At 36.5% G+C, this 26,780-nt stretch overlaps 3 protein-coding genes across 4 annotated transcripts; 1 reads left to right on the forward strand and 2 right to left on the reverse strand.

Annotated features, from left to right (window-relative positions):
* Positions 1-374: 374 nt before the first annotated feature.
* poc5 (POC5 centriolar protein homolog (Chlamydomonas)) lies at positions 375-9,565 on the forward strand. Its single transcript, XM_058775933.1, is given in 14 exon segments — positions 375-525; positions 1,118-1,201; positions 1,314-1,458; positions 2,322-2,402; positions 2,515-2,699; positions 3,065-3,138; positions 3,140-3,239; positions 3,408-3,512; positions 4,731-4,910; positions 5,018-5,183; positions 6,371-6,519; positions 6,741-6,857; positions 8,768-8,944; positions 9,044-9,565. Coding segments are annotated over 13 exon segments (1,710 nt in total). The 5' UTR covers positions 375-525; the 3' UTR covers positions 9,191-9,565.
* Positions 9,538-16,230, reverse strand: ankdd1b (ankyrin repeat and death domain containing 1B). Of its 2 annotated transcripts, XM_058775934.1 has the most exons (15): positions 16,051-16,230; positions 14,848-14,948; positions 14,612-14,710; positions 14,435-14,533; positions 13,895-13,999; positions 13,703-13,807; positions 13,487-13,585; positions 13,296-13,394; positions 13,034-13,132; positions 12,242-12,340; positions 12,050-12,148; positions 11,838-11,945; positions 11,270-11,471; positions 9,879-10,010; positions 9,538-9,667 (listed from the first exon to the last, which is right to left on the reverse strand). In XM_058775934.1, the coding sequence occupies exons 1-15, from the start codon at positions 16,220-16,222 to the stop codon at positions 9,612-9,614; spliced, it is 1,674 nt and encodes a 557-aa protein (XP_058631917.1). In that variant the 5' UTR covers positions 16,223-16,230; the 3' UTR covers positions 9,538-9,611. The 2 variants fall into 2 exon arrangements, with proteins under 2 accessions (XP_058631917.1, XP_058631918.1); XM_058775935.1 differs by lacking the exon at positions 14,435-14,533.
* A 416-nt stretch (positions 16,231-16,646) lies between these two features.
* polk (polymerase (DNA directed) kappa) lies at positions 16,647-26,535 on the reverse strand. Its single transcript, XM_058775932.1, has 14 exons — positions 25,676-26,535; positions 23,413-23,532; positions 22,602-22,754; positions 22,392-22,523; positions 22,173-22,317; positions 21,402-21,593; positions 21,155-21,279; positions 20,912-21,078; positions 20,781-20,813; positions 20,550-20,646; positions 19,933-20,104; positions 18,371-19,453; positions 17,904-17,955; positions 16,647-17,495 (listed from the first exon to the last, which is right to left on the reverse strand). Exons 1-14 carry the CDS (start codon positions 25,814-25,816, stop codon positions 17,396-17,398), a joined length of 2,712 nt encoding a protein of 903 aa, XP_058631915.1. The 5' UTR covers positions 25,817-26,535; the 3' UTR covers positions 16,647-17,395.
* Positions 26,536-26,780: the final 245 nt, after the last annotated feature.

Here is a 26,780-nt window from a genome sequence, read left to right on the forward strand (position 1 = left end):
ACTGGTCCCGAGTACGAATCCTGCATGGACCTTTCCCAAACCCGTCCCCCTCTCTCTCTCCCACTCGCTTCCTGTCATATCTCCGCTGTCCTTTGAAAAAACTTTGAGAGTTGATGAGCAAAGCAAATAATAATAATAAAAACTAAAGGAAAGGAAATAAATATAAAGGGGAAAATATCCAAAAATGTTTATTTGTTAAATATGAGGGGAAACATCGATGTTAACATTTGTTTGTTAAGTCTTGACTCCATCCAAGTACGGGTATTTTTTCATTTTTGCCATTGTAGGTGCATATCTAAAGAACAATACAACAGACGCTTCCGCGTCCCTGTTACCACAGAAACATTCTACCCAATCACAAAAGCGAAGAGAGACGTGCCAAATGTTCAACCAATCAAAACTGCTTTTACTGCAGCGTCTAGCAGTTTGAAACAGTGCTTTTTAACAGTAGAGTGGATTCTTGCAGATTGAAGGATAACGTTGTGTTATAGAGGAACAAATACCTTGAAAACACTCAATGAGAAGGTAACGATCGTACTGTTTTATCTCTCTGCCGCACCACACATGATGCTTAGCAGATTTAGCTTAGGAACTCAGTAAGAGGCTAACACAGCGCTGTGAAGCTACAGCAGGAACTTATTAGTTTCCACTTTTTTTACTTCGGTTCTGGGACTGGCTGTTTATGTCTACCTGCGTGACAACTGAGTCAGCATTTGACTTTATTATATGACCATATTAATGAACATTGGCAAACAAAAACTTTGCTAAGTTTCCTTACTTCGAGAAATCACTGCTTCTGCTGCTGCTGCTCAAGTAAACAAAAACGTTGCACTGTTCGTTGGATTTTCAACTAATGGTTCTATAAATACATTATTGGTAGTTTATTAGTTGTATTTTGTATGAAAAACTTTTAGCTGATAGATCGAGTTGTCTTAATCAGTTTCTTTTTAAGTGTGTTTTAACAGTGATAGCTTGGAGTTATATAAGACTGGAAATAGATATCAAGCAATACTATTCTTGCATGTAAGAAGAATTGGTTCTTTTGGTCTGTTTGAACTTAAATGAGTCATTTAAACATTGTTATATGTAACACATCCTGATTCATTCTGTATTTCAGATGTCATCAGATGAAGGGGAGCAAAATAATCCAGTTTTACCAAGAGATTCAGACAGAGGCAGCTCAGTTTCCTCTGCGCTTCAGGTGAGTTATCCACCAACACAAAAATCACTAAGGTATATGACTCTTTTATGTCTGTCATTTTTGACAGTTTAAAGGACGCTTTGACATTGTTCCTTCTCTTTCAAATTTTCAGGATGAGTATGAAGAACTTCTTCGATATGCTGTTGTGACTCCTAAATATGAGCCGAGTTTCTCATCACAACCGTTGAGGACAACTCAACTCTCCAAGAGTTTACAACATACGACTAATAGAGAAACACCTGCTCAACACACTGCAGGTAGACCCCTTACTAACATATAATGTAAATTTAGGAGATAATAATGCTATATAATTGCAAATTGCAGACACTAATGGTGTAAGTAATTATTTGGTTGAGAGGCCTGTAGAGGTAAAGCAGTGATTCTTGACTTGAGCAGTGATCTCAGCACACATCCAAAGGGGCTGTAAGGACAGCTAAAAATCAAGATTGAAGCTGAAGTAATTGCAGAAATAATTTCTTAATTTGTTCCCTTAAAATTGCCATTTTTATTTAGTGACCAGGGCTCTATACTGAATGAGGGAATTGCAATTTGTAGACACGGAGAAGTTGTGGAAATGTGGAAATGAATATAATCTTAAGTAATTGAAATGTTTTATAAAGCTCTAAAATGTTTTATCAGGTGGAAACTGATATTTGAGAGTTAAAAAAACCTTGTTAATCGCATATACTTTTACTTTTTTACTTTTAGTAATTTAGCAGACGCTTTTATCCAAAGCGACTTACAAAAAAGAAAAAGTAACACATAGTAAGAAATGGTTATAAAAACTGAAATAGAAGTGAAACAAGTAGTAGGAAAGAGGAAAAATAAAAGGCGATACTTTAAAAGCATGTAAACGAGTCTTGTAAATTTATTGGTAATAAAAAGTGTTAACCATGAAGAACTTTCTTTTATTGGAATTTAATTATTTTGATTATTTATAATAATTTTACTGCCACACTTTGTTTCTGTAAATAAAAAATAAGCAGCTTTTTCATAATAGCAGAAGTATCAGAAATATTTTGTGAGGCTTTCAAATTTGCCTTTGACAATGGAAGGGCCAAAAAGACTGAGAACCATTTTGAAATAAACTTTTGTTTATAAAACTTTTGTTTTATTTCAGATAATGAAGGGCACTCAAACAACGTGGCTACGCCAACTCCGTCATTAGAAGAATCCAGACCACAAAGTCGCACATCTGAGGGTAACGTCATGAAGCCATTTAAATTAGAATCTCTCAACCCTCTTGCCTTCAAATGTGTCTCATCCAATAAGAATCTAGAACTATGTGTTTTATAATATTGCTTCTACTTCAGCTGAGAGCATGGCAGACAGGTCTGTGTCATCTGAGGAAAGATCAGCGAGGTCGCAGACTGGATCAGACAGATCAGGACAAAGCAGCCCTGATGCTCTGACCACCGTCATGACTGAGATGTTCATTTCAGAGGAGAACCTGAACAAGATGGACAACATTTTGGACACCTGGAGCACAAACCTTAAGGTTTGCTTTGCAATTATGTATTGTAAGTAGCAGAGTTATAGTTAACTAAAACTAAAACCATCAAAAACTTAGAAATAAAATAAATGGTAATTGAAAAAAAAAAATCATCTATTTGTCAAGGCAACATTTTCATTTAGTTTAACTTGATGTACTAAAATGACTTGACTAAAATAAAATTAATAGAAATATATAGGCATATTTTAAAAACTAAAAATTAACAACAAAATTACTAAAAATTAAAGTAAAAAACTTAAAATATTAATAAACTATAATAGTATTTCAGTGGTATTAAAATAACACTAGTAAGTAGTGTTTTTCTTCATACTATAATGCATTTTAGGAACTGTTTCTTGGTCTGTGTACAGAGTAATGTGATGATGGAGCTGAGGAAATGGAAACTGGCCTTTGTGGAGCAGCACAGACTGGAGCTTAAGAAGGAGGAAGGAACATGCAGCCCATATGGCTGCTGTAAATGCTGAGATGGATGGTCTCAAAGACCTGCTCAACACCTACAAGATCTCTAACCAGAGAAAAGATGAGGTGCACACAGATATTGATCCTGTAGTAAATTTACAGAGATATTGGTATTGAATATAAAGCTTTGAAATTCGGTGTATGGGGTGCAAAATGTGGCTCTGTGTCAGTTTTTAACAGGCTGCAAGTCTCTGTTTTCCAGTCTGTCATCTCCTTGGCCTTTGCCATCTGCAGGTGATCGTGAATCTGAGCAGGGCGGTTGACAGGCAGAAGGAGAAGCTGGAGCTGATGAGAAGCTTCACCCAGTGGAGACTACAGCAGTGTGCTGCCAGAGAGGAGGTGAGACAGGGCAACTCAGACTGACAGCACACACACACAGGGCAGATGTTTTCAGACAGTGCTGTTTACTCGCGTCAGATTGATACTTCAGACAGCCTTGTGTTTTGCATTCATTTTCTTTTCTTGGAGAAATTGCAGTTTCACAGGCTATCTGCATTTAAAAGGATAGTTCTGAAATGTTACTAACAATATATTTCTGCCTCATCATTTGACCAAAATCCACATTGGATCGCAGTCAAGAAGTTATTATAAACACTCAGTGGTGATTGATAGTGACTTTTAAGTGTAGTATTAACCTCATTAATTGTCATGTGTAGCTTGAAGCTAAGAGAAGCTATAATTTTTCTGTTACCCATATATTTCATGATGTGTTTTATCAAAAGTAATAGCATAAGTTCTTAAGAAAATGTTTCGTTTTCTAAAAAGATTTTTAATTATAGTAATACAATTTATAGCGGGATCAGTAAGCCATGCAATGCCAGAGTAAAATAATGCCACAACTTCCATAATGTCACAATGCCACACATCGGTGTTGTGATTTAACTTTTCTTCTCACAAAATTAATGTAATGCCAATATTTCCATTTGTTGAATGTAAGCTTTTCCATATTCCAAGCTTGCCCGCTGCTCTGGTGACTTCATGTGTTCATGAGTCATGAAAATTATGGAAATAAATCTAGGAATTATTGGATTGTTGGACTTCAAATGAATAGAGGTTGAGGCATCAAAAGTAACTAGGTAACTAGCTGTTTTATGGATGGTAACTGAAATACTGTATTATTACTGAAATCGTATTGGTAATTAGTTACACTACTAGTTACTGCACAAAAAACCTATTTGTGTTTTGGTTAATCTTCAAAGAAGTTGAAAGTTTAGTTTTTTTCTTTTTATATATTCACACTACCTTCATTCAGAAGTTTTCAACAATAAGAAATGTTTCTTGAGCAGCAGGATTACGGATCATGTAACACTGAAAACTGGAGTAATGGCTGTTGAAAATTCAGCGTTTCCATTACAGGACTAAATTACATTTTAAAATATATAAAAATAGAAAACATTTATTTTAAATTGTAAAAATAATTCGCAATATTACTGTTTTATTGCATTTTTTTTTTATCAAATAATTCAGCCTAAGAGACTTCTTTTAAAACATTTACTTTATTTATATATATATATATATATATATATATTAATGTTAATGGATTCGTGTGTGTTTCAGGCTCAGGGGGGCAGACTGGCAGAGCAGCACTATCATTTGCAGCTCAAGAGGAAGGTGTGGGCAGGCTGGCACTCGCTCATCCAGAACAGGTGGCGGGAGCGTGTGGAGAGAGCATGTTGTGCCAGAGCAGAGGACGTCTGCATGCAGCTCTCTACAGACTACGAGGCCAAGATGGCACAGGTGATTGGAGCCCATACCGCAATTTTACTGAAAGTGTGATTGATTCCATGTTTAATAAGTTACTGGGTTTGGACATAACATGAAAGTTTTGTGATTGTGTTTGTCAGCATGTAGAGGAGCTCCAGAAAGCTCAAGCTGAAATCCACAGGCTGCACACGGAGCGAGAGCGCTATGAGGACTCTATGAAGAAAGCTTTCATGCGTGGGGTCTGTGCTCTCAACATTGAGGCCCTTAGCATGTTCAACACTGGAGAAGCGGGTAGACTGGATCGTGGTAAGATGATTGATAGGTTCAGCTCAATTACAGTGGAAATGATCACATTTATGAAGGCATGATATACCAGTTTAACATGACTAATTGTTACATTTATCGAAGTGTAGGTTGTGACAGATCCTCAGATATTTCCCTTATGCAGAAAATGTTTGAATGTAATAAAACCTCACATTAGTGTTTAAAACTGTGTATTTGACAAAAGGTCATTTCTAAATAACAGAATACACTCTAGGCATGTCATTTTATATGGCAACTAAAGGTTTTCTAGCCTCTGGCTTTACTAATCAAAAGTTTAATATTCCTGCATCATAATCAACCTTTTTCCCTTCAGTCATCTCACGTGTAGCTTATACTGGATATACAATGAAATAAGCAGTAAAGGTAGACAAATGTTAAAGGTTGAAGTGTGTCAATTTATATTTTTCTGTGTTAAAATACTTATTCCAGGGTGTGCAGACAATAAACCAGCCATTCATGGGTTTTGGCTAAACAAACAGCAGAAGTCGTGGCCTAATGGTTAGGGAGTCAGGCTTGTAACCTGAAGGTTGCTGGTTCGATTCTCGCGCCGGCAGGAATTGAAGGTGGATTGTAAATGAACAACACTCTCTCCACCTTCGATACCCTTGAACCGGGCTCCCCGGGCGCTGGAGCAAGGCTGCCCACTGCTCCGGGTGTGTGTTCACTGTGTGTGTGTGTGCACTTGGATGGGTTAAATGCAGAGCACCATTTACAATATGTCACGACTTAACTTAACTTAAGAAGGACAGGGTTTAGGAAACTTGTTTGAAAAAGAAAAAAAAAGAAAAAGATAATTACTAATTCACCAAAAAGCTGCTCGGTTTGAAAATAACTTCTGTGTGAGCTGTGCCTTATACATTGCTGCACTGTTGATATCACCTTTTTGCCTGTGAAAATTGTGACTCTTCTTTTATTTATTTATTTTTGAGGCAATGAGCATCAGAGAGAGAGTGTGAGACAGAATTTGATATTAAAAAAATGAAATCGGATCGGAAATGATCATTCAAATTAAATCAGGGCTGTTAATATCTTCATGTACATGGTACCATATTCTTTTTTTATTTTGCAATATAATTTCCAAAGATCAAACCTTATGCAGTATCATGACTCTATTGGTATTTTCCAACCTTCATTTATTATTATTATTTTATTTATTTTTTTCTTTGTAGATGCTCCACTTCCAGGGGACGAGCCAAGCACCAGCTCAATAGCCAATCACCCTCCACGGACTGTCTCGTCATCACGGCTCAGTCCAACTGTCATGGAGAGTCCAGTACATCTGGGCCCCTCCCACAGCATTATAGAGGATATCGAGGCGGTAAGACATGCAGTCGTATTTAGCACTATTGTTTTCATATTGACTGTGCATATACACTGTGTATGCAGTGCTCTTCATTTCAGTATCAAGCTTGATGGAACATCATTACGAGATTGTAGTGTTTTCTTTTTAGTGTATTTACAGATGCCCTTTAATTGTCAAGTTAACCTCAATTACTTCATTTAGGACCAAATGCTTGTTTTTGCATTATCTCTCTTCAGGAACATTTTGTCTCTCAGTCTGGCTCAAGCACAGGCCCAAGAGCAGAAACTTTTTTCTCAACCACGGTGATGAATTCTTCCGGACCACCAGGGGGCAGTACAAGCTCTTTCAGACAGGTACCCAGTTCGCTGCCAGTATATTTATAAATATATTTTATATCAACCCTCTCAATCTGTTTCTAAATTGCATTTTCAGAATGTTTGTGATTACATTTATACAGTGCCTTGCGAAAGTATTCATACCCCTTCGTTTTTTTTCACGTATTGTTGCTGCCTTATGTTAAACTGCTTTAAATGACTTTTTTCCCCACATCAATCTACACTCCATACACCATGATTGTAAAGCAAAAAACATCTTTGTTTTTGCATCTTTGCAAATTTATTAAAAATAAAAAAAACTAAAATGATTCCATTGCATAAGTATTCATACCCTTATCTGGGACAGTTGAAATTTAGCTCCGGAGCATTCACATTGCTTGTATATGTTACGACACTTCAAGTGAAGTTAACCTGTGGCAAATTCAATTGAATGGGTATGATTTGGAAAGGCACACACGTCTTAATAAAAAGTCTAACAGCTGATAATGCATATCAGAGCAAAAACCAAGCCCCTGACGAGTTTGCACCCCTGAGTGTGCTGGTTAGCAGCCTCATGCTCTGGGGACTGAGGGACCCGTCAGAGTAGAAGAAAAGCTCAGTGCACCAAAATATTGAGCCTTAATGAAAACCCAGTCCAGAGCATTCAGAACCTCAGACTGCGCAGAAGGTTCACCTTCCAACAGGACAATGACCCTAAGCACACAGCAAGAGTGACTTATAGACAGGGGTGCACATAAGTGGTCCGCATGCGTGGCCAAAATTAAAAATACGCTATGTATGGGGTAGTCGTGGCCTAATGGTTAGGGAGTCGGGCTTGTAACCTGAAGGTTGCTGGTTCGATTCTCGCGACGGCAGGAATTGAAGGTGGGGATTGTGAATAAACAGCGCTATCTCCACCTTCGATACCATGACTAAGGTGCCCTTGAGCAAGGCACCGAACCCCTAATTGCTTTCTATTCAAACTGAAAGCATAATCTAGGCTACCCGCTGCCGTTTTCAAAGCGCTCTCAAAACTGACGCTCTTCCATCAGCAGCACCAAACCCAGAAGCGCATAATACTTACTTGCTGGCAACCCGCCGAAATAAAAGCTTGCTGATTTTAAGTTTGAAAATGATGAAAAATCTAATTAAAATAATGATAATAATAAAAATGTTAGCATTTTATTTTTTAAATTTACTATAAAATAATTGCATTTGTATGTAATACTCCCTTTTTATTTTAAAATAAAATATTATCACACTTGATCATTTAGTTTATTATTTTTAGTTAGTTATTTTATAAAAAATTAAAAAATAAAGTGCAATAATATTATCACTATTATTATTATTTTTTTTTTATAGTTATATTTTATGGGTCACACTACATGCCATGGCCCGTGTGAGTACCAAACCAAATCTCCAGGTTCTCATATGAGAACCAGGCTGAAAAACTTATGTGCACCCCTGCTTATAGACAACTCTGTGAATGTCCACAGCTTGGGCTTGAACCCAATCAAATATTTCTGGAGAAACCTGAAAATGTGCATCCATCCAACCTGACAAATGAGAGGTGAAGAGGCGAGGAGAAGAATGGCAGATAATTGCCAAATGATGATGTGCAAAGCTTGTTGCATCAAACAAAAAAGACTTGAGACTATAAAGGTGCTTCAGCTAAATATTTAGTTCAATGTATGCAATGTACTTATTTCAGTTTAAAAATTCTGACAATTCTGTTTTTGCTTTGTCAGTATGGTGTATGGAGTGTAGATTGATGTGGGGAAAAAAGTAATTTTAAAACAGTTTAACATAAGGCAGCAACATAACATAAAATGTGGGGGGTGGGTGGAAATATGAGGGGGTATGAATACTTTTGCAAGGCACCGTATATTTGGGTAACGAATGTTCTGAAAACTGCTTGCTTTTAATGGCACTAATATTCTCTTCTTTAGGCGAGCACACGAATAGTAACAGCTGGCAAGCAAAAAGCCTCCAAGACAGTGACCGCTCGTTTGACGGGACGACCAGAGCATAACCGGACGGGCCGCCCCCCCGCAGCTCTGCATGTCATGGGCGTGGCTCCTCCCATGAGTTCAGTTGTTGTAGAAAGACACCACCCTGTCACTCAGGTATCAAGAAACATCCCTACAGATGTCGAAGTACATGAGATGATATCAAAACACACAAATTGTTCATTCAATTTCCTCTTTTTTTTTCACCATTTACAGCTCACCGTCGGCCAGGCAACAGCCGCTAAATTCCCTCGCTCTGCTCTTCAGAGTCAGACTGTCTCCAGTAGCAAGAGCTCCTCCAGCCAACCCAGAGGCCCCTCCTCTTCCACCTTTCACATCCACTCCATCAAAGTTGTGGACTAACACACACACGCGTTCATTTATCTGTCAGGTCTTGTGTCTGGATATTGTAACTCAGTATTTGATTTGTTAAGAGGCTTTGAATTAGATTAATACATTTTTAGTACTAAATGTAATTTATTTTTTCATAACATGAAATTAAGTTAAGTTGTTTTATACTGAAATTGCCAAGATTTTAATTGAAGAATCATTATTTATTACATGATGTGGTTTCTTTAATTTATTAAAGTTGTTTGTCACCATTTACATTATAATGTTTTACAAAGTCATAATCAAAATCTGCAACACTTTTCTGATTCATTGTTTCAGATCAGTCAGCTTGTACTGTACCTTAATCCACATGTGGTACTAAAGATAATTGTTGGATCCATTAGAAATAAAAGTGCTGTTTTTAGTTCATAGCAGTCTTTGTAGCGTCTTGAATTCATGAAACTGTGCATTTCCGTGTATCAGTGTTTGTTCCTTCCATTCTTATTTTTTCTGGGAATGAGAAAAATGTATAGAATGAGATTTCACCATTTTGTTCCTGGCTAATTTTATCATAAGGGACATTTATAAAAGACTGTGAATGCATAAATGTATAGATTATAAGAAGTTGCAAAGCCATATTCCTTTTTGTATTAGCAACACATCCCTCAGGATGTCCATAAACCAAGATAATGGACTATAAAATTGTGGAAATATATCCTACCAGCAATCTTTGTAATCCCAACAGAAAGCAGTGCCTCATGCAGGCCTTTGGCTGGGCTGCTCCCTTCTATCATGATTCCATGAAGCCAGATCAGAAGCATCCTGTTCCCATGCTCTTGGAAACTGTTAGGACCTAGTACAACAAAACACTTTAAGTTTTTAAAGGGGTAGTTTGGTAGTTAAATTATGTCATTAATGTTGTTCCAAACCAGTAAGACCTTTGTTCACCTTCAGAACACAAATTAAGCTGTTTTTTTTTTTTGTTGTTATCAACATTTTTTTAATTTTTCATACATAACATCCAAAATAAAATTTAAAAAAAACACAACAGACACATACTCAATATCTGAAAGTCCAGTCAAAGAGAGGGAAGGACAAGAAAAACATAAAAGTCACTCCTTTATACAGTCACGTATATCAAAGAGAAAGCACTGCCAAGCATCAATGGTAGAAGGCTTGGCCCCATTGATTCGTGCTGTTGTACATTCACAAGTCACTATTTGCAGGAGGCTACGGATCCAATATGTTTTTCCACACATGTGCGGTGTAAACCAGTTTTGTATTATTGTCTTCTTCGCAGCTGTAAAACCAGCAAACAACATTCTCTTTTGCATTGAACTTATACAGAGACCAGATTCATCATTAAGAAGACACAAACTTGGATTAACAGACCAATCAATTTGCAGTAAGGATGATAAAACCAGGTTTACATGTGTCCATAGACTGATGACGACAGGACATTCCCAAAACATATGCAGAAAAGTACCTGATGATGTAGTATTACATATATGGCAGTTGAGATTTGGTTGTAGTTTCATTTTAAATCTTTTGTAAGGAGTTATGTATGCTCTATGAATGAAAATTAAGCTGTTTTTGATGAAATCCGAGAGCTCTCTGACCCTCCATAGAGAGCAATGCAACTGAAATGTTCCCAGAAAATTAATTTGTGTTCCAGAGATGAACAAAGGTTTTACGGGGGTGAGTGACAGAATTAATAAGGGCCTTAATCAGTGTCACTGATTCAAATTTATCTGTAAATGTTTTATAGATTTGCGTGATTTTCTTTCTTCAGTGTGAAATAATAATTTGACCATGATTTGAAGTTGTGAAGAAATAAATATATGCATGACATTTATATTCATAAATACATTACTGTTCAAAAGTTTAGGGTTGGTATAATTTTTGAATGCTTTTAAAAGTCTCTTTTAAAAACATTGCAATTTAAAATAACTTTTCTATTTTAAAAGTACTATTTAAAAAAAAAAAAAGAAAAATCTTATTGACCCAAACTTTTAAGCGGTAGTGTACATTTTAGAATGAAATGAGTCTTAACTTTTAGTTTTTGATTTATTTTGAAGTCTTCTTAAATGTAAACATCTGATCTTGTCTGACCTGTCCACTGCTCCTCGATGGCAGCCACCTGATCATCAGTGAACTCCCAGAACTCCGCCAACTTCTTCCAGTCATTGCGCTTGAGGTGTTTGTATCCGAGGTCCCATATTATATCGCGCACCGGCTTCATGTCAGGAGAGTGATCTAATTTAAACGTCAGCGGTGATTCGCTGTGAAGGCTCTCAAAAGCATCTGTATTAGTCTGAAAGGGTAATCAAATAACATCCATCTCTGAGAAAGGCCAGATTCGCCAGAAGCCAGGTGCTGAAATTAGCACAGGTATATTTACAGCACAATGACTATTATGTTCGCTGTTATTCAGAATGATCATTTTTGACATATGCAACCCTTGTGCAAATAAATGTGCTGTGGTGACCTTTCTGAATTGAATTATACACGTTTTAATACTGCATTACACCCCCTGCACTGGGTTTAATAGAAAATGACAGAGGTTATAGCAGGCCGTGATGTTTGGTGGGAGGAAAATGTGCTTCCCACTCCTTTACAAAACACAATACCGTTTATTTCACGGTCTGATTTGACCCACATTGGAAATCTGAATGCCTACCATTTGAAAATCGTGCTTCCATCTGAAATATCTCTCAGCTTTGATGATCATGTCCACAATAATCACCATATTTCCCCTCACCGCCACTCCAAGCGCTGATTTATTTTGCTGTGAAAGAAAATAAAAAAGTACCAAAATAACTTCTCACAAATTGCCTATTTCTCCACGGTCTTTTAAAAGCGTTATCAGGCAGTGTAAAATCGGTCTGTCACCCTGTCCTGAATCTCCAGATCCACCCCAGCTTTCAGAATCATCTCCACCACATCCACCTTCCCCATCTCAGCGGCGATATGGAGTGCAGTCTGCCCCATCTGAGTGTGGTGAATGTATAATAAAATACTGAGACGCATGCATGCAATGATAAATATCATTTCACAAATGATGTGTGAAAAGAGATAACGCACATGATCCTTTACGTTTGGATCACAGCCAGCCTCAAGTAAGGTGTGGATTACTGGAATATGACAGTTCTTCACCGCCAGATGAAATGGAGTGTGCAAATGCTGAAATGAAACAATCAGTCAGTCACTCAATCTTGATGGTTTAATCTAGTATTAGTGTATTTATGCTTAATATGCATTATACTCATGTTGTCATGAAGGAAAAAGATGTGTGTTAAAATGCTCAGCATCAGAGACCACTAAATCATCTACTAGATCATCATATTGAATTTGAATAAGAGGCCAAAGGGGGGAAACTGCAATGTTTGAAAATGTCAGCCAAGTATTTTATACATTGTCAGTTTTCAGTTTTGGTACTAATTCTGGTATTAATTATTCATTCTTTTAGCTTTGAGGAATAATGTATCTGTGTATCTAATGTATCTAAAATACTAATCTTTCATAACATTATAACTGTCTTCACTGTACTTTTGAATAATTTGATGCATCCGTGCTAAATAATAGTATTCATTTCTTTAAAATAATATAAATAATAAATAACCAAAAATACAAATAACTTACTGGTCCCAAATTTATGAGCAGTAATAGTATAGTTATCTGAAGTAACTTTATTCATTTTTATTCAAATATATTGACCAGTTGATTGAAAAAAAAAAAAAATCTCTTTACCTAGTTACTTTAATGACAATGTTTAAAATGCCATTCTTATGTTACAATAAATTATTGACATTAGTGTGAATTCGGTAGATTTAAAACTTCAGGCAGCAGAAAAAAACAATGTTGAAAATTTCTTACCTGGTTCTGAGCATTCATTTGGGCTCCACTATTGATGAGAAGTTTGACAATAGGAAAGTGGCCCCTCTCACAGACTGGATGCAGAGGACTGCTTCTGCTCTGAAAATCATCACAGGTAACCATTCTCTGAGAAACAATGCTGAATGCGGAATACATTTAATACTTTTTTTTGTTAAAACATCCTCACTAATGGTAAAAAAAACGTTGCCCTCAAAAGAGATGTTTAAAAATCATCACCTCTGTACATACACTCAGTACATACTAAAGTGAAGATGTTTGGGTCACACTGTGCCTCCAGCAGGGTTTGTACACAGTCCTCATGAGCTCCATCTGCAGCCAGATACAGAGCGGTCTGCCCTGCCTACACACACCGCAGATACATCACATCAATGTGTGTGTGTGCATTTTCTGTGTTGATAAGGATCTGTTACATTATATAGGGCAGATTTTTACCTGGTTGACCTCATTGCGAATGCTAAAGTTGTCTAGAAGTAACTGCAATGCTTCACATTGACCATTTTTGGCTGCCAGATGCAGAGGTGTGTCCCCAACCTGTCAATCAAACCAGAGAAAACCAGGCCCTGCTGAACAATTATTACAGCTACAACACATACGTTTCTGTGAATTAAAAAAAAAACATCTACAAACTGAAGGATGCAATAAATGAACCTTATTTTCCTCCATAGTGGCCATGTTGTAAGGCTCCTCCATCAGCATCTGTAGCATGCTAACACAGCCGTGCACTGCAGCCAGGGCAAAAGGCCTGTTACCATACTGACAGAAAAACAACATGCAAACTTTATGTTTGAGTGTTTCGTTTTATTCTGATTCTTGCTTTTATTGTAACTGCTGTTTCCTTACTTGGTCTTCTTTGTCAAGTTCTCCCATTTGCAAGTCATCAACAATGTACGCTACAATATCAGTGTGATTGTTCATGGCAGCACAGTGCATCATGTTCAAACCCTCCTGAACACAGAATATTGACATTTATGTCCTAAATGCATTATGAATAAGCCATATGAGGTGTTACACAATTGCAGTGGCCGATATTGTCACTCACTTATAGAGGGCATCTGCAATGTACACAATTCAAATGGAAAACAAATATCATTTAAAAAACTTAGAATAATACACAAGATTAGAATCATTTTTACTAATAAATATATATATATATATATATATATATATATACTGTACATTTATGTATTATGTTTTTATATATTATTTATATATTATCTATTTTATATGTTTAGGGTGACAATTTTACCATTAGTCCAGGCACTGCAGATGCAAAATAGCCTTCTGGCTAATTCTGGCACTTTGTACATTTATATGTCATTGATGTGCATTGTTCCTGTTAGATAAATCTGAAAATAAATAGGTGGTAAGCGAACAGCTCACTGTATTTTCAATGCTTTGGTCAGCTCCAGCTTGCACAAGTAACTTGAGGATTTCCAAACTCCCAAACCATGCTGCTAAGTGAACAGCAGTCAGTCCATGCTGCAGAAACACAGTATGAGTGCTGTACTGATCTTAAGGGAAACAGTGTCAACCATTAATGACTGTGCAAACATATACCTTATCTTGAAAATCTAGTTTGGCTCTCCTTCGGAGGAGCACATCAACAACTTCCACATTCCTGAAGGCCACAGCATAATGAAGAGCAGTTCGACCGTTCTGACATGAGACACAAATTCATAAGAACTGCTCAGAGACGTGAACAAACACGTCTGTATTTACCACTGTGCAAATTCTGCTCTTAAACACTCATCACACATGTGTGTAAGTGAGCTAAGAGCAGTTTATTGACATACCACATTCTTGGCGTTGACATTAACGCCTCTCCCGAGAAGCTTCATGCCCTCCACGTCGTTTCTCTTTGCTGCTTCTATGAAGTCTTTCTCAACCTCCAACACTGTAGTTTGAATGATCAGTTAGTAGTACTTTACATAAAACAGTGATGTATTAGATGGCATGATTACTATGTTTGTATTGGTTCAGCATGGTATTTACATAGTACTCCATTGTAAATACTATGGTTTTACTACCATGGTATTTATTTTTTAATTATGAGTAACTACAGGAAAATATTAAAGTGAACTATTATTCTATTTAATGTACACAGAGATGTGTAAATATCACTGAGTACAGTTTGTGTTTTGGGTGTTCACTTTAAAGACCACTGGAAGACATGATGTCAAGTGTGATAAATGAATGCTGAGTCAGACAGACCGATAGCACACACTTAAGTTACTTCTGAAATAACATTTGTGTGCTGGAATTCTAATCTGATTTCAAAATTCAGAAATATTCCAAGTTCGGTACAGTCTTAAATCAGGCTTAATAATAAATAAATAAATAATGAAAAAATTAAAAATAAATAAATAAAATGACTCATCCCTTGTTTCATTAAAAAAGGAAAAACTAAGGTTGCCTCAGCGAGGTACTTAAGGAAGTGAATGTGATCAATTTCTGGAGTATTTACAAGCAGAAATATGACATTCATAATCGTGTAAAATCACTTAAACATTCTTCTGTTAAAATTGTATAAAATCTTATACTTAAAATACTTTTAAGTATTAGTCGCAACTTTAAAAGAAAAGTTCAAAAGTAGTTCTTGTCTTATTTATATTAATTTATCATTTACAGATTGGCCTCATTCACTTTCATTATAAGTGCCTCAGGGTAATCTGGATTTTATTTATTCATTTATTTCCATGGAAAGACATGGAAATCTTGGTACACATGCTATTGATGGTGTTTATTGTACTTAACCCTGAAAATCCCTCTAAATATGGTTGCAAAAATGAATGGTAGACGGGCATCAGATTTGACCAGTCTTATGAATACATATGCAACTCATAATTCAAAATATAGAGGCTATTCTAGAGTAACCACAACTTGTTTCTTCAATTTGCTTGACAATTATTAACACATGAACAGTACTGAGGAATCATCATAACCATAAAATGTATGAAATATCATTAGCACAATCAAGAGGGAAAATCTATACTCACACATTTCCTTACAGTCATAACCACCATCTTCTTCAATGTCCTTTGGCAGTATAAATTCAGTGAAACCTTTGACATGGTCTGATTTTAACCATGTTTTGGGATGAAGGGTCTCCTTTTTCCAAACAGGCTGCTTCAGTATGCAGTCTTTTATGGCTTGAGCTTTCCTCTCCATAGTACTGGACGCACAGCTCTTTGAGTAAAATGCGTCAGGTGGATGGTTTCGTTTGCACTCAGAGCTCACGCCCCAAAGACATGCACTCTCACCCAGAGTACATACAGTTAAACGGCTTCAAGCACTGATTGTGTTCTGTGCAGATATATAGGGAACGAGGTTTAAGGTTATTATGCACATGCACTACCATTTGAAAGTTTGGGTCAATATGATTTTCCCCTCAATATGAATACATTTATTTAGCAAGGGGAAATTCAATTGATAATAATAAATGCTTCTTGAGCACCATATTAGCATATCAGAATTTTTTCTGAAAGATCATGTGATACTGAAGACTTAAAATAAATAGTTTATTTTTAATTGTAATAATGTTTCACAATATTGATTTTTTTTTAACTGTATTTTTCATCAAATAAATGCAGTCTTGGTGGACATAAAGTACTTTCAAAAACATTTAATAATTCTTACTGAACATTTGAATGGAAGATATACAATGATATAAATAACATCAACAAGAGTAAAGCTGTTTAAATTGTTTCCAATCAAAGAAAAACAACCGGATATAGTTCCATATCGAAACAAAGCAGCATTAAATGAGATTAAGAGAGCAATGTTTTTGTTCACATTTATTTTTGGTGCAAATTAGATATATACCGTATATGCAGAATTTTAAAAATATATCAATTATGATACTTGTATTTATTTATTATTTAGATGGAAAGCCTTATGTCATGGTTTATAAAGTGCTTTACAATGTCCATACAAAATTAAATGCTACTTTTTATTTATACACAGAATAAAATAATTTAAAAATATTTCCTTCACTCATATATAAATGCACATGTAACAACAATGATCTGCATAAATACTGAAAGAGGCAAGTCCAAAAGTATAAATTTGAAGCACAATATGAAGCATTTTTCCACCACACAAATACACATTTCAATAAATACATAAAAATATATACCCAAGCCAGATTTTCAGCTTTGTGTCAAGAGTATATGATCTGAAACATCTCTTATTAAACACCTGATTTTCGTCACCACACATTAATCTTCTTACTTCTTCCATCAACATATTCCCTCAAGTGAATCCAGCAAAATCCTCATGGATTATAAAGTCTCTTCTTCATAAATTAAACGATATGCTTATCTCTCTGGATTTGTAAAAGAATTAGACTTTCTGTCTGGCACTGCTTTTGAAGAACTTGTCGATTGTTTGTTTTGTGCTCAACACTTTGATTTTCTTTGAGGGAGGAAGAGATGATCCCTGCCTGTAGTTACAATGGAGAATACATAAATATCATGAGACACAAAAATAATATACATTAGTGTTAGAGTTCAGGGCTGGTAAGATTTGTTTAATGTTCATGAATAAAGCCACTTAAGCTTCTTAATAAGCTAATTTACTGCTCAAGAGACAGTTGCGCTGCTTAATATTTTTTGTAACCCGATACGTGCTTTCGAGATTCTTTGATGAATAGAAAGTTCAAAAACAGCATTTATATTCTGTAACACTATAAATGCTTTACTGTCACTTTTGACCAATTTACTGCATCCTTGCTGAATAAAAGCATTAATATTAAAAAAATCTTCCTGACCCCAAACTTTTTTAAACATTTATGTCCATTCAAATGGCGTTCTTACAATACTGTACTATTGCCTTTTACACAGTTAAATACCTTTTGCTTTTTTCTCTCACTTTAGAAACTCTTCCCTGGTCCCCCAGTTGGCCTATAAAAAACAAAACAACAAAAGTATTATAATCATTTCCTTTCCTTACTTGTCATGGTATGGTTATTGTTACCAAATGCGATTCCTTGAATTCTTCATTTTTGGTCACACTTTATTTTAAGGTCCAATTCTCACTATTAACAAACCATTAACTATGACTTTTTCCTCAATAAAATCCTAATTTGCTGCTTATTAATAGTTATTAAAGGTAGTTGTTAAATTTAATTATTGGGTAGGATTAGGGATGTATAATATGGTCATGCAGAATATGTGCTTTATAAGTACTAATAAACAGCCAATATGTTAATAATAGGCATACTAATAAGCAACTAGTTAATAGTGAGAATTGGTCCCTATACTAAAGTGCTAGCTCGTTTTTTATTGCATTGATTGATTATTCATTTTTTGCACTGACCTCGTACGTTCTTGAGAGCTGGTTCATCTGAATCACCCACAGGAGGATGAGATTCTCTAAACTCCAGCAGAACTTCCTGGTTGAGACACATATCCACATGCCGGTTGAAGAGAGCGAGGTCATCAGTGCTTTGCGGCTGACTGCACACGGGACACGTCAAAGACGAGCCTTTCGAGTCAGATGACATCTCTGTGACAGCCTCAAGTTTGTGCGTTGTTTGTGATGCTTCAGAACTAGACATCTTCTTTTTAGAAATAACAGAACGCTTTCCATTTATTTTTGTCCTGTGACTAAAAAATGGAGTCTTGAAATCACTGTCGTCATCAGTTTCCGCGAGTGGCACGGAGATGCTAGTGGATGGCTTCTCTTCATTACAGGATGGATTGTGGCTTGAGGATTTTCGAGTCTTGCTTTCTGAACTCGATGCAGGTGGTTTGCTATTGAGCTCTTCCTGTTCCTTAGGCGCATCCAAATGTATGGGTTCATTATCCACTGCACTGCCCTTCAGACATTCATCAATATGGTTGTTGAAGGCTGTAAGGTTTACATCCTTCATCTCTGCGTTGCACACAGGACAGGTGAGAAACTGTAGCACCTGGGTTGAGATTTTAAATGATGGCTTTAAAACTGCAGGTTTGTTCATGTAGCTTGTTGCGTCTGTCCCCGAGTCTGTATTTGACAAACTTTTTGCTGATGTTGTGTCTGACTGATTGTTTGTTGTTGGTAGATCTGTCTGTGTAGCAGCAGCTGAGTCAGCACTATAGTTTGTTGTGTCTGTAGCAGCGACGATAGACATTTGTTCCTGCTGCTGCTGAAGTCTTTTCAACTGTGCTCTTTGAAAAAACGATTGCTGCTGAGGTCCTCCAGATTTGGGCTTTTGCTCAGACACAGAAGGTTCTTTCATCTCAGTGGACTGTGGCTTTAGGAAACCGGCAGCATCACTGTCTTCTTCTGCTTTGAGCACAGATCCAGCGCACTGCGTGAAACTGCCTGAATCAGATCCACCTTTCTGCAGGAATCCCATTATACTCCTCTGAAGAGGCTTTTTATCTTCAGCGCTGATAAAGCCGGACATTCGAACACCTGTTGCAAAACACACATCTCTTCGTTAGCATGAGAATGTTTAGTCTAAAGTTTATATATTTTATAGAAATTATATAAAGATTTGATTTTTTAAAAGTTAACTTACATTTATTTGGCAAGGGTGCATTAAATCGAACAAAAGTGACAGTAAAGACTTTTTATAGGTCTAAAGTTGCAAAAAAAAATGCAATTTCATATGCAGTTCATTTGAACTTTGTTAAATAATAAAAAAAATCACTGCAAAAAAATGTATCACAAAAATATTCCACAAAAACATTAAGCAGTTTTGTTTTCAAGATTGATAAGAAAACTGGATGAGCTAATAAGCATATCAGATATTTTAAACTTATTGTAATAGTTTTCACTGTATTTTTGAATGAATGCATCCTTGGTGATATACATGTATATGTACACACACTAATATTTCAAAGAAATAATGGATAACAACTTCAGAGAATAACATGAGGTGTAATATATACCCATGAGTCTCAGCTTTAGTGGCTGAGGACTGACACAGTCAATCTCAAATTTGAGAAGGTCCTTAGCAGCAGCAAAGATCTCCTCCTCAGTGCAGACAGCGTACTGCAGTGTAAACGCTCTGGTCTTCACCTCAAATTTGACATTCTTCAGCTTCAAAGTAACAGTTTTGCCCTATAGTACAAACACAAATACATTCCATCTCATGAATGGGAGACCAATATTTCTGCATGCTTACATTTATACATACTAATTGTGTATGGAGATTATTTGCCATGTTTCTGCACATAAGTGTGGAAATCATTGAGGGTGTTATACAGACATGTTTCTAATATTTAAATCATCCAATACGTAGGGAAGTGAAACAATTGAGAAGATGTTCCTACACAACACAAATATATAATATACTTCATATATATATATATATAATATATCTTCAAAACAACATCTGCAAAAGCAACTCTAGTACACGATAATGATGTTGATGTTCATACCAAAGCATCTGAGATTTAACAATCAAAAGATAAATAGTTCAGTGTGATATGCACGTTTCCGCTGGTTATTTCCAACACTCGGTACAAAAATGAGAGAAGCTACTTTTGCTCTGAAACCCAGGTACCTTGAGGCCCTCCCGCTGAAGGTCCTGTGCCAAGTCATGACAGAGATCTCTGCACAGGGAATACTGCTCCTCTGCATCATTCATCTCCCCAAATGTCCTAAAAGAAAGAGAGAATAGAAAGAACACAAATAAATTGAGGGAATGAGGAAACAGAATGTTGATTTCAAGTTTAAAGAAATGTTTGGATCTGAAACATGTGGTGAAAACTGGAGAAACCTTTGAGCAGATTACCTCTCAGTGCTCATGCTTTTTCTTTCCGAGTCCCTGAAACAAAAGTGAAAATTTCTGTGAAATTCTTATTCTGAATCCCAAAAAAAAACTATGTAAAAATGTCTGACATCGTAACACTAAAAACCCCATACCTCTCAATACATGTGGAGCCCAAACCCAAAGATATGTGAAGGAAATTATGCCAGGAGGATACAGAAAAAAGCAGGGATAGTAGCGCCATCTGCTGGCCCAGTTGGTCACAGTTGACAATACCCAAAGCAGCCAGCATCTTCTCAGTAACCTTTCCAACACCAGACACCTGGAAGAAATATACAATAATATTAAGCCACATTAATAAGTTATAAGACTGTTATAGATAAACAGGTCAGACGGACCTTTCTGACAGGAAGATCCTTCATAAACTCCATCACAACTTGTCTCTCAGGAGGAATTCGGTACTGGCCATTAGGCTTGTTCTTATCACTGCATACTTTTGCAAGCATCATGTTTGGGGCAATGCCTATAAGAGAGATCAAACAAGGAAAAACATACTCTATATTTCTTACATAATTTGTGAAGACTGTATATGCTTACGTTTGCAATTTAAGTGTAAATAACTAAATCAACCATCCAGTCTCTCACCTGCACTGGCAGTAAGAGATGTTTTCTGCTGAATACGGAAGCGCATCTCCCTCACAGCCTCCTCTGCACTCATCCCAAACACCTCTGCTTTCCTATCAGCCCCAGAGAGAGAGGGTGAGGAGCTGGGACTGTCCTCAAACAGCACAGGAGACAGTTCATCTCTCTCTGATTCAGACCTGTCTGCATTATTCTCTATAAAAGAACATTAATCAAGTTACTATAATCACTCATAACAAAAAACAGACTTTCATTTTCAATGCATTCACAACGGAAAAATAAGTAAAAATCTGACCTCTTTTTAAAACTAGCCCAGGGATTTTAATTTTTTTGATGTTACAGACCCCCAAATATTATCATCCCTGTGCAAGGGACCCCCGTTATAAAATTTAAAAGGCAGCTATATATTAATAGATAAATGTGAGTCAGATATTATTCAGAAAATAATTAGTATAACTGGAAAATACATTTTATTTATTTCTTACTTTATCTAAATACAATTTCCGCATCTGATGTCTGTGCTGAAGACTAAAAACAACTTATCAGATTATCTCTCAATGCTCAAGCTTTGTACGATTTATGTATTATTTTTTAATTCATTTAAATACATTTTTTTACATTTATTATAATCCTTTTTTTAATTGACTAATATATTTATTCATTTTAATATATTATTTTAATATTTATTTACGTTTTTATCTCTAAACTTTTCCTCAGCACAGAGCCCTCTAGCTTGAAAACCCCAACACTACACAATAGACTACAGTAATGCACCTGTTTTGGCATCACAGATGTAATATGTTCGCATGGTCTCTGGCCAGTGCTGCCGCTGCTCCAGGTGCTCAGTGATATCCAGATAAGCCTCGTCTAGACTCATAGGCATGAAATGAGGGTCGTATTCTGAAAATATCTCCCGTACCTTTAAGACAGAGCCAGGCATTAACAAACAGTAGCTATGACTACTGAATAAAGTAGGACTAAGATACAACATACCTGGGCACTCACTGCTCTGTATTTGTCAAAGTTAGTCGGCACAATGACAAGATTTGGACAGAGCTTCTTAGCAATGAACCCTGGCATGGCAGCACGGACACCAAACCTCCTAGCATGGTAATTGGAGGTTGACTGAAAATGAGAACAATTTAATATGTCAGCATTGTAGATATGTGACGATGCTCTGAGAGGTTTATTTCAGATTCTCACCAGCATGCTCATGGATCCCACTGCCATTGGTTTGTCCTTCAGCTCTGGGCAGTCTCTCATTTCTACAGCAGCATAGAACGCGTCCATGTCTACATGAACTATCACACGGCCCAGCTCTCGACTCCTCTCCAGTTCACACATCAGTTTGTCCACCTGTGGTATGAAAACTGTTAAATAATAATTCTACCTGGACAGCTGAGAAAAGAGTCCTAAAATGAATGCATTGCCCAGGTCATGTTTCACCTCAGTTTATATTTTGCATAAAGACAATACAGCTTATTTTAGGACCATTAATGGCGCTTTTCCACTGCATGGTACGGCACAGTATGGTTCGGTACGGCTCACTTTTGGGGGGTTTTCCACTCACTGGGTACAGTACCTGGTACTTTTTTTAGTACCACCTCAGCCGAGGTTCCAAGCGAACAATACCGTTACCAAAATGTAAGATTCATTGCATGTGCCATTATTTTTATGACATTAAAGCACATTCCCCACCCAGCTGTCATTACCATGGTATTTTATTTTTGAGTTTGTAATTCTCATTATTTCTACAAATTTGTAAAAAAACATTCATGAGGATGCACAGACAGATGATTTTTTAATTAATATCAATGTAAATTAACCATGATGCATAAACACTTTGAAAGCTTTTGATTTAAATAATAGATCTATTTATTTTCAATATGATAGTGAGAATGACATTTTTTTACATTACAGTAATAAAACTGACAAAGGAAATTTGTGTGTCCACATGGTGGGGAATCCAGTAATAACATTTATGAAAATCATTACGGAGTTATTTCAGAGTTACCTCTGCTTGTGCTTGCTTCAGTTGTTCTTTCGTGGTTCTTGCTTTTTGCTCCATCATCTTTTCAATGCGCTGATTCACCTGCTGCTCCTTCTTCAGTTCATTCTCATAAAATTTAGATCCCTATCATTCAAAATAAAGTTTTTTACTGTACAACAATAGGTAGATACGAAATATATGTAAACACTGTCTTGCACTGTGACTTGCTATCTTGTTACACTTGATATTAAACTATGTAAACAACATTTTTAGTTAGCTTATAAAGATTACACATATTAATAAATAGATATAATAATAAATTAAATTAAAATGAATAAATAAATAAATTAGTAAATCAATAAATACTAAATCTAACAGTACAGTTCTATCATTCATACATATGGAATATACAGTGAGGAAAATAAGTATTTGAACGCCCTGCTATTTTGCAAGTTCTCCCACTTAGAAATCATGGAGGGGTCTGAAATTGTCATCGAGGTGCATGTCCACTGTGAGAGACATAATCTAAAAAAAAATCCAGAAATCACAATGTATGATTTTTAACTATTTATTTGTATGATACAGCTGCAAATAAGTATTTGAACACCTGAGAAAATCAATGTTAATATTTGGTACAGTAGCCTTTGTTTGCAATTACAGCGGTCAAAGCGTTTCCTGTAGTTTTTCACCAGGTTTGCACACACTGCAGGAGGGATTTTGGCCTCCTCCACACAGATCTTCTCTAGATCAGTCAGGTTTCTGGCCTGTCGCTGAGAAACACAGAGTTTGAGCTCCCTCAAAGATTCTCTATTGGGTTTAGGTCTGGAGACTGGCTAGGCCACGCCAGAACCTTGATATGCTTCTTACAGAGCCACTCCTTGGTTATCCTGGCTGTGTGCTTGGTCATTGTCATGTTGGAAGACCCAATCTCGACCCATCTTCAATGCTCTAACTGAGGGAAGGAGGTTGTTCCCCAAAATCTCACAATACATGGCCCCGGTCATCCTCTCCTTAATACAGTGCAGTCGCCCTGTCCCATGTGCAGAAAAACACCCCCAAAGCATGATGCTACCACCCCCATGCTTCACAGTAGGGATGGTGTTCTTGGGATGGTACTCATCATTCTTCTTCCTCCAAACACGTTTAGTGGAATTATGACCAAAAGTTCTATTTTGGTCTCATCTGACCACATGACTTTCTCCCATGACTCCTCTGGATCATCCAAATGGTCATTGGCAAACTTAAGTCGGGCCTGGACATGTGCTGGTTTAAGCAGGGGAACCTTCCGTGCCATGCATGATTTCAAACCATGACGTCTTAGTGTATTACCAACAGTAACCTTGGAAGCGGTGGTCCCAGCTCTTTTCAGGTCATTGACCAGCTCCTCCCGTGTAGTTCTGGGCTGATTTCTCACCTTTCTTAGGATCATTGAGACCCCACGAGGTGAGATCTTGCATGGAGCCCCAGTCCGAGGGAGATTGACAGTCATGTTTAGCTTCTTCCATTTTCTAATGATTGCTCCAACAGTGGACCTTTTTCACCAAGCTGCTTGGCAATTTCCCGTAGCCCTTTCCAGCCTTGTGGAGGTGTACAATTTTGTCTCTAGTGTCTTTGGACAGCTCTTTGGTCTTGGCCATGTTAGTAGTTGGATTCTTACTGATTGTATGGGGTGGACAGGTGTCTTTATGCAGCTAACGTCCTCAAACAGGTGCATCTAATTTAGGATAATAAATGGAGTGGAGGTGGACATTTTAAAGGCAGACTAACAGGTCTTTGAGGGTCAGAATTCTAGCTGATAGACAGGTGTTCAAATACTTATTTGCAGCTGTATCATACAAATAAATAGTTAAAAATCATACATTGTGATTTCTGGATTTTTTTTTAGATTATGTCTCTCACAGTGGACATGCACCTACGATGACAATTTCAGACCCCTCCATGATTTCTAAGTGGGAGAACTTGCAAAATAGCAGGGTGTTCAAATACTTATTTTCCTCACTGTATATATATATATATATTAACCTACATAATTACAAATATTTTCCAAATAATATTTTGACATATTTATAGTATTATCACAGAACAAAAGTACAAATATTTAGTGTGGAGGTCCGTTCCACGAGGATGATCATATATTTCATCATCATACTGTATCATCTATGGCACCTACAAGATTGAAAACCCCTGACAAAGGCTACACTTTATGAAAACATTGATATAGCCTAAATACACAACCTAAACAATGTATAATACGGTGTAACCCAAGTAAATAAATAGCTGGGCAAACCTTGGAGGTTTCCAGAATGATCTTGTTGATCTTGTCTCTGTCCAGCCCCTCCATGCCAGCCTTGTTATCATTGAGAGCGATCCTGGAGAGAAGATCAGCTCCAGAGCTGCTGTGAGCAGCACCCTGATGATGATTCTCCATCTTCTGTATAATACTTTCACTTTCACCCGAGTTACTTTGGCTGCTTTAATTCATCTTTATGGATGGAGCCGAAGTAAAACCTATAACCCAGTAACGTTAATCGACTGTCATGGAGGCTAAACGTCTGAAGTTATTCTGACAACAGGCAAAATAACGATTCCCCCCCCCGTGCTTTTTGGTTGGATGAATATAGAATAAACAGATATCGCTATTTTTTTTTTAAAGAATTTGGTATTAACTGAGTTACTTGCCTGTCTCATTGATATATAGTTAAAGACGCATTCACAAGGCAAGAATGTACAATGTTGTAAACTAAAAAACTAGAATAATATACCGTCGACACCGTATTCGAACGTCTTGTTCTTGAAGAGGAACATATCCGGAATGAACGTCTATATCGCCACCTGCTGCACTGGAATATGAACATAGTATGAGCAACCATTATTGGGGGTTTCAATATAAATGGACTTTAGGAGATTGTATGATTTGTTTTCAAGTTGCAATTTAGAAGTAAACTTAAGTTAAGTCAAGTCAAGTTAACTTAATACCCAAATCACAAGCACATCACTTGATTTTTAAAACACGGAGAAGTTGTCACAAGTCTATATCTAACTAGCATGCTTTCTGACAAGACTTTCTTACATAATGATGGTTGTTATGACATGTGTTTTAAATTTTATAAATGTACACAATAGCTATTAATTACAATGGCTTTATAGTTTTATCTGTTTCATGAGCTGTTGTAGCCTGTTTCAATAATAATAATAATAATAATAATAATAATAATAATAATAAAGCCCCATAGACTCCAGTGTGACAAAAGTGGGTCATGTATGCTATAATTATTTATTTATTTATTTTGTGGTCGACTTTATGATAGGACATGTCTATACAAAATAAATAAATAAATAAAAACAATAACCCATATTCTTCAGTGACAAGTAGTTCCTATATAAATAAGATT

This window comes from Onychostoma macrolepis, chromosome 05 (genome assembly GCF_012432095.1).
Source record: "Onychostoma macrolepis isolate SWU-2019 chromosome 05, ASM1243209v1, whole genome shotgun sequence".
Taxonomy (NCBI): domain Eukaryota; kingdom Metazoa; phylum Chordata; class Actinopteri; order Cypriniformes; family Cyprinidae; genus Onychostoma; species Onychostoma macrolepis.

Excerpts from the sequence above, each read along its gene's own strand:
- polk (XM_058775932.1), bottom strand. The coding sequence starts at position 25,816 with ATGGAGAATCATCATCAGGGTGCTGCTCACAGCAGCTCTGGAGCTGAT. Across the intron at positions 22,524-22,601 it reads TGGGATCCATGAGCATGCTG|TCAACCTCCAATTACCATGC; the intron begins GTGAGAATCTGA and ends TCTCATTTTCAG. Across the intron at positions 20,814-20,911 it reads GGCTCCACATGTATTGAGAG|GGACTCGGAAAGAAAAAGCA; the intron begins GTATGGGGTTTT and ends CTTTTGTTTCAG.
- ankdd1b (XM_058775934.1), bottom strand. The coding sequence starts at position 16,222 with ATGGAGAGGAAAGCTCAAGCCATAAAAGACTGCATACTGAAGCAGCCT. Across the intron at positions 13,395-13,486 it reads TTCGCAATGAGGTCAACCAG|GCAGGGCAGACCGCTCTGTA; the intron begins GTAAAAATCTGC and ends CGGTGTGTGTAG. Across the intron at positions 11,946-12,049 it reads ATCTGGAGATTCAGGACAGG|CAAAATAAATCAGCGCTTGG; the intron begins GTGACAGACCGA and ends TTTCTTTCACAG.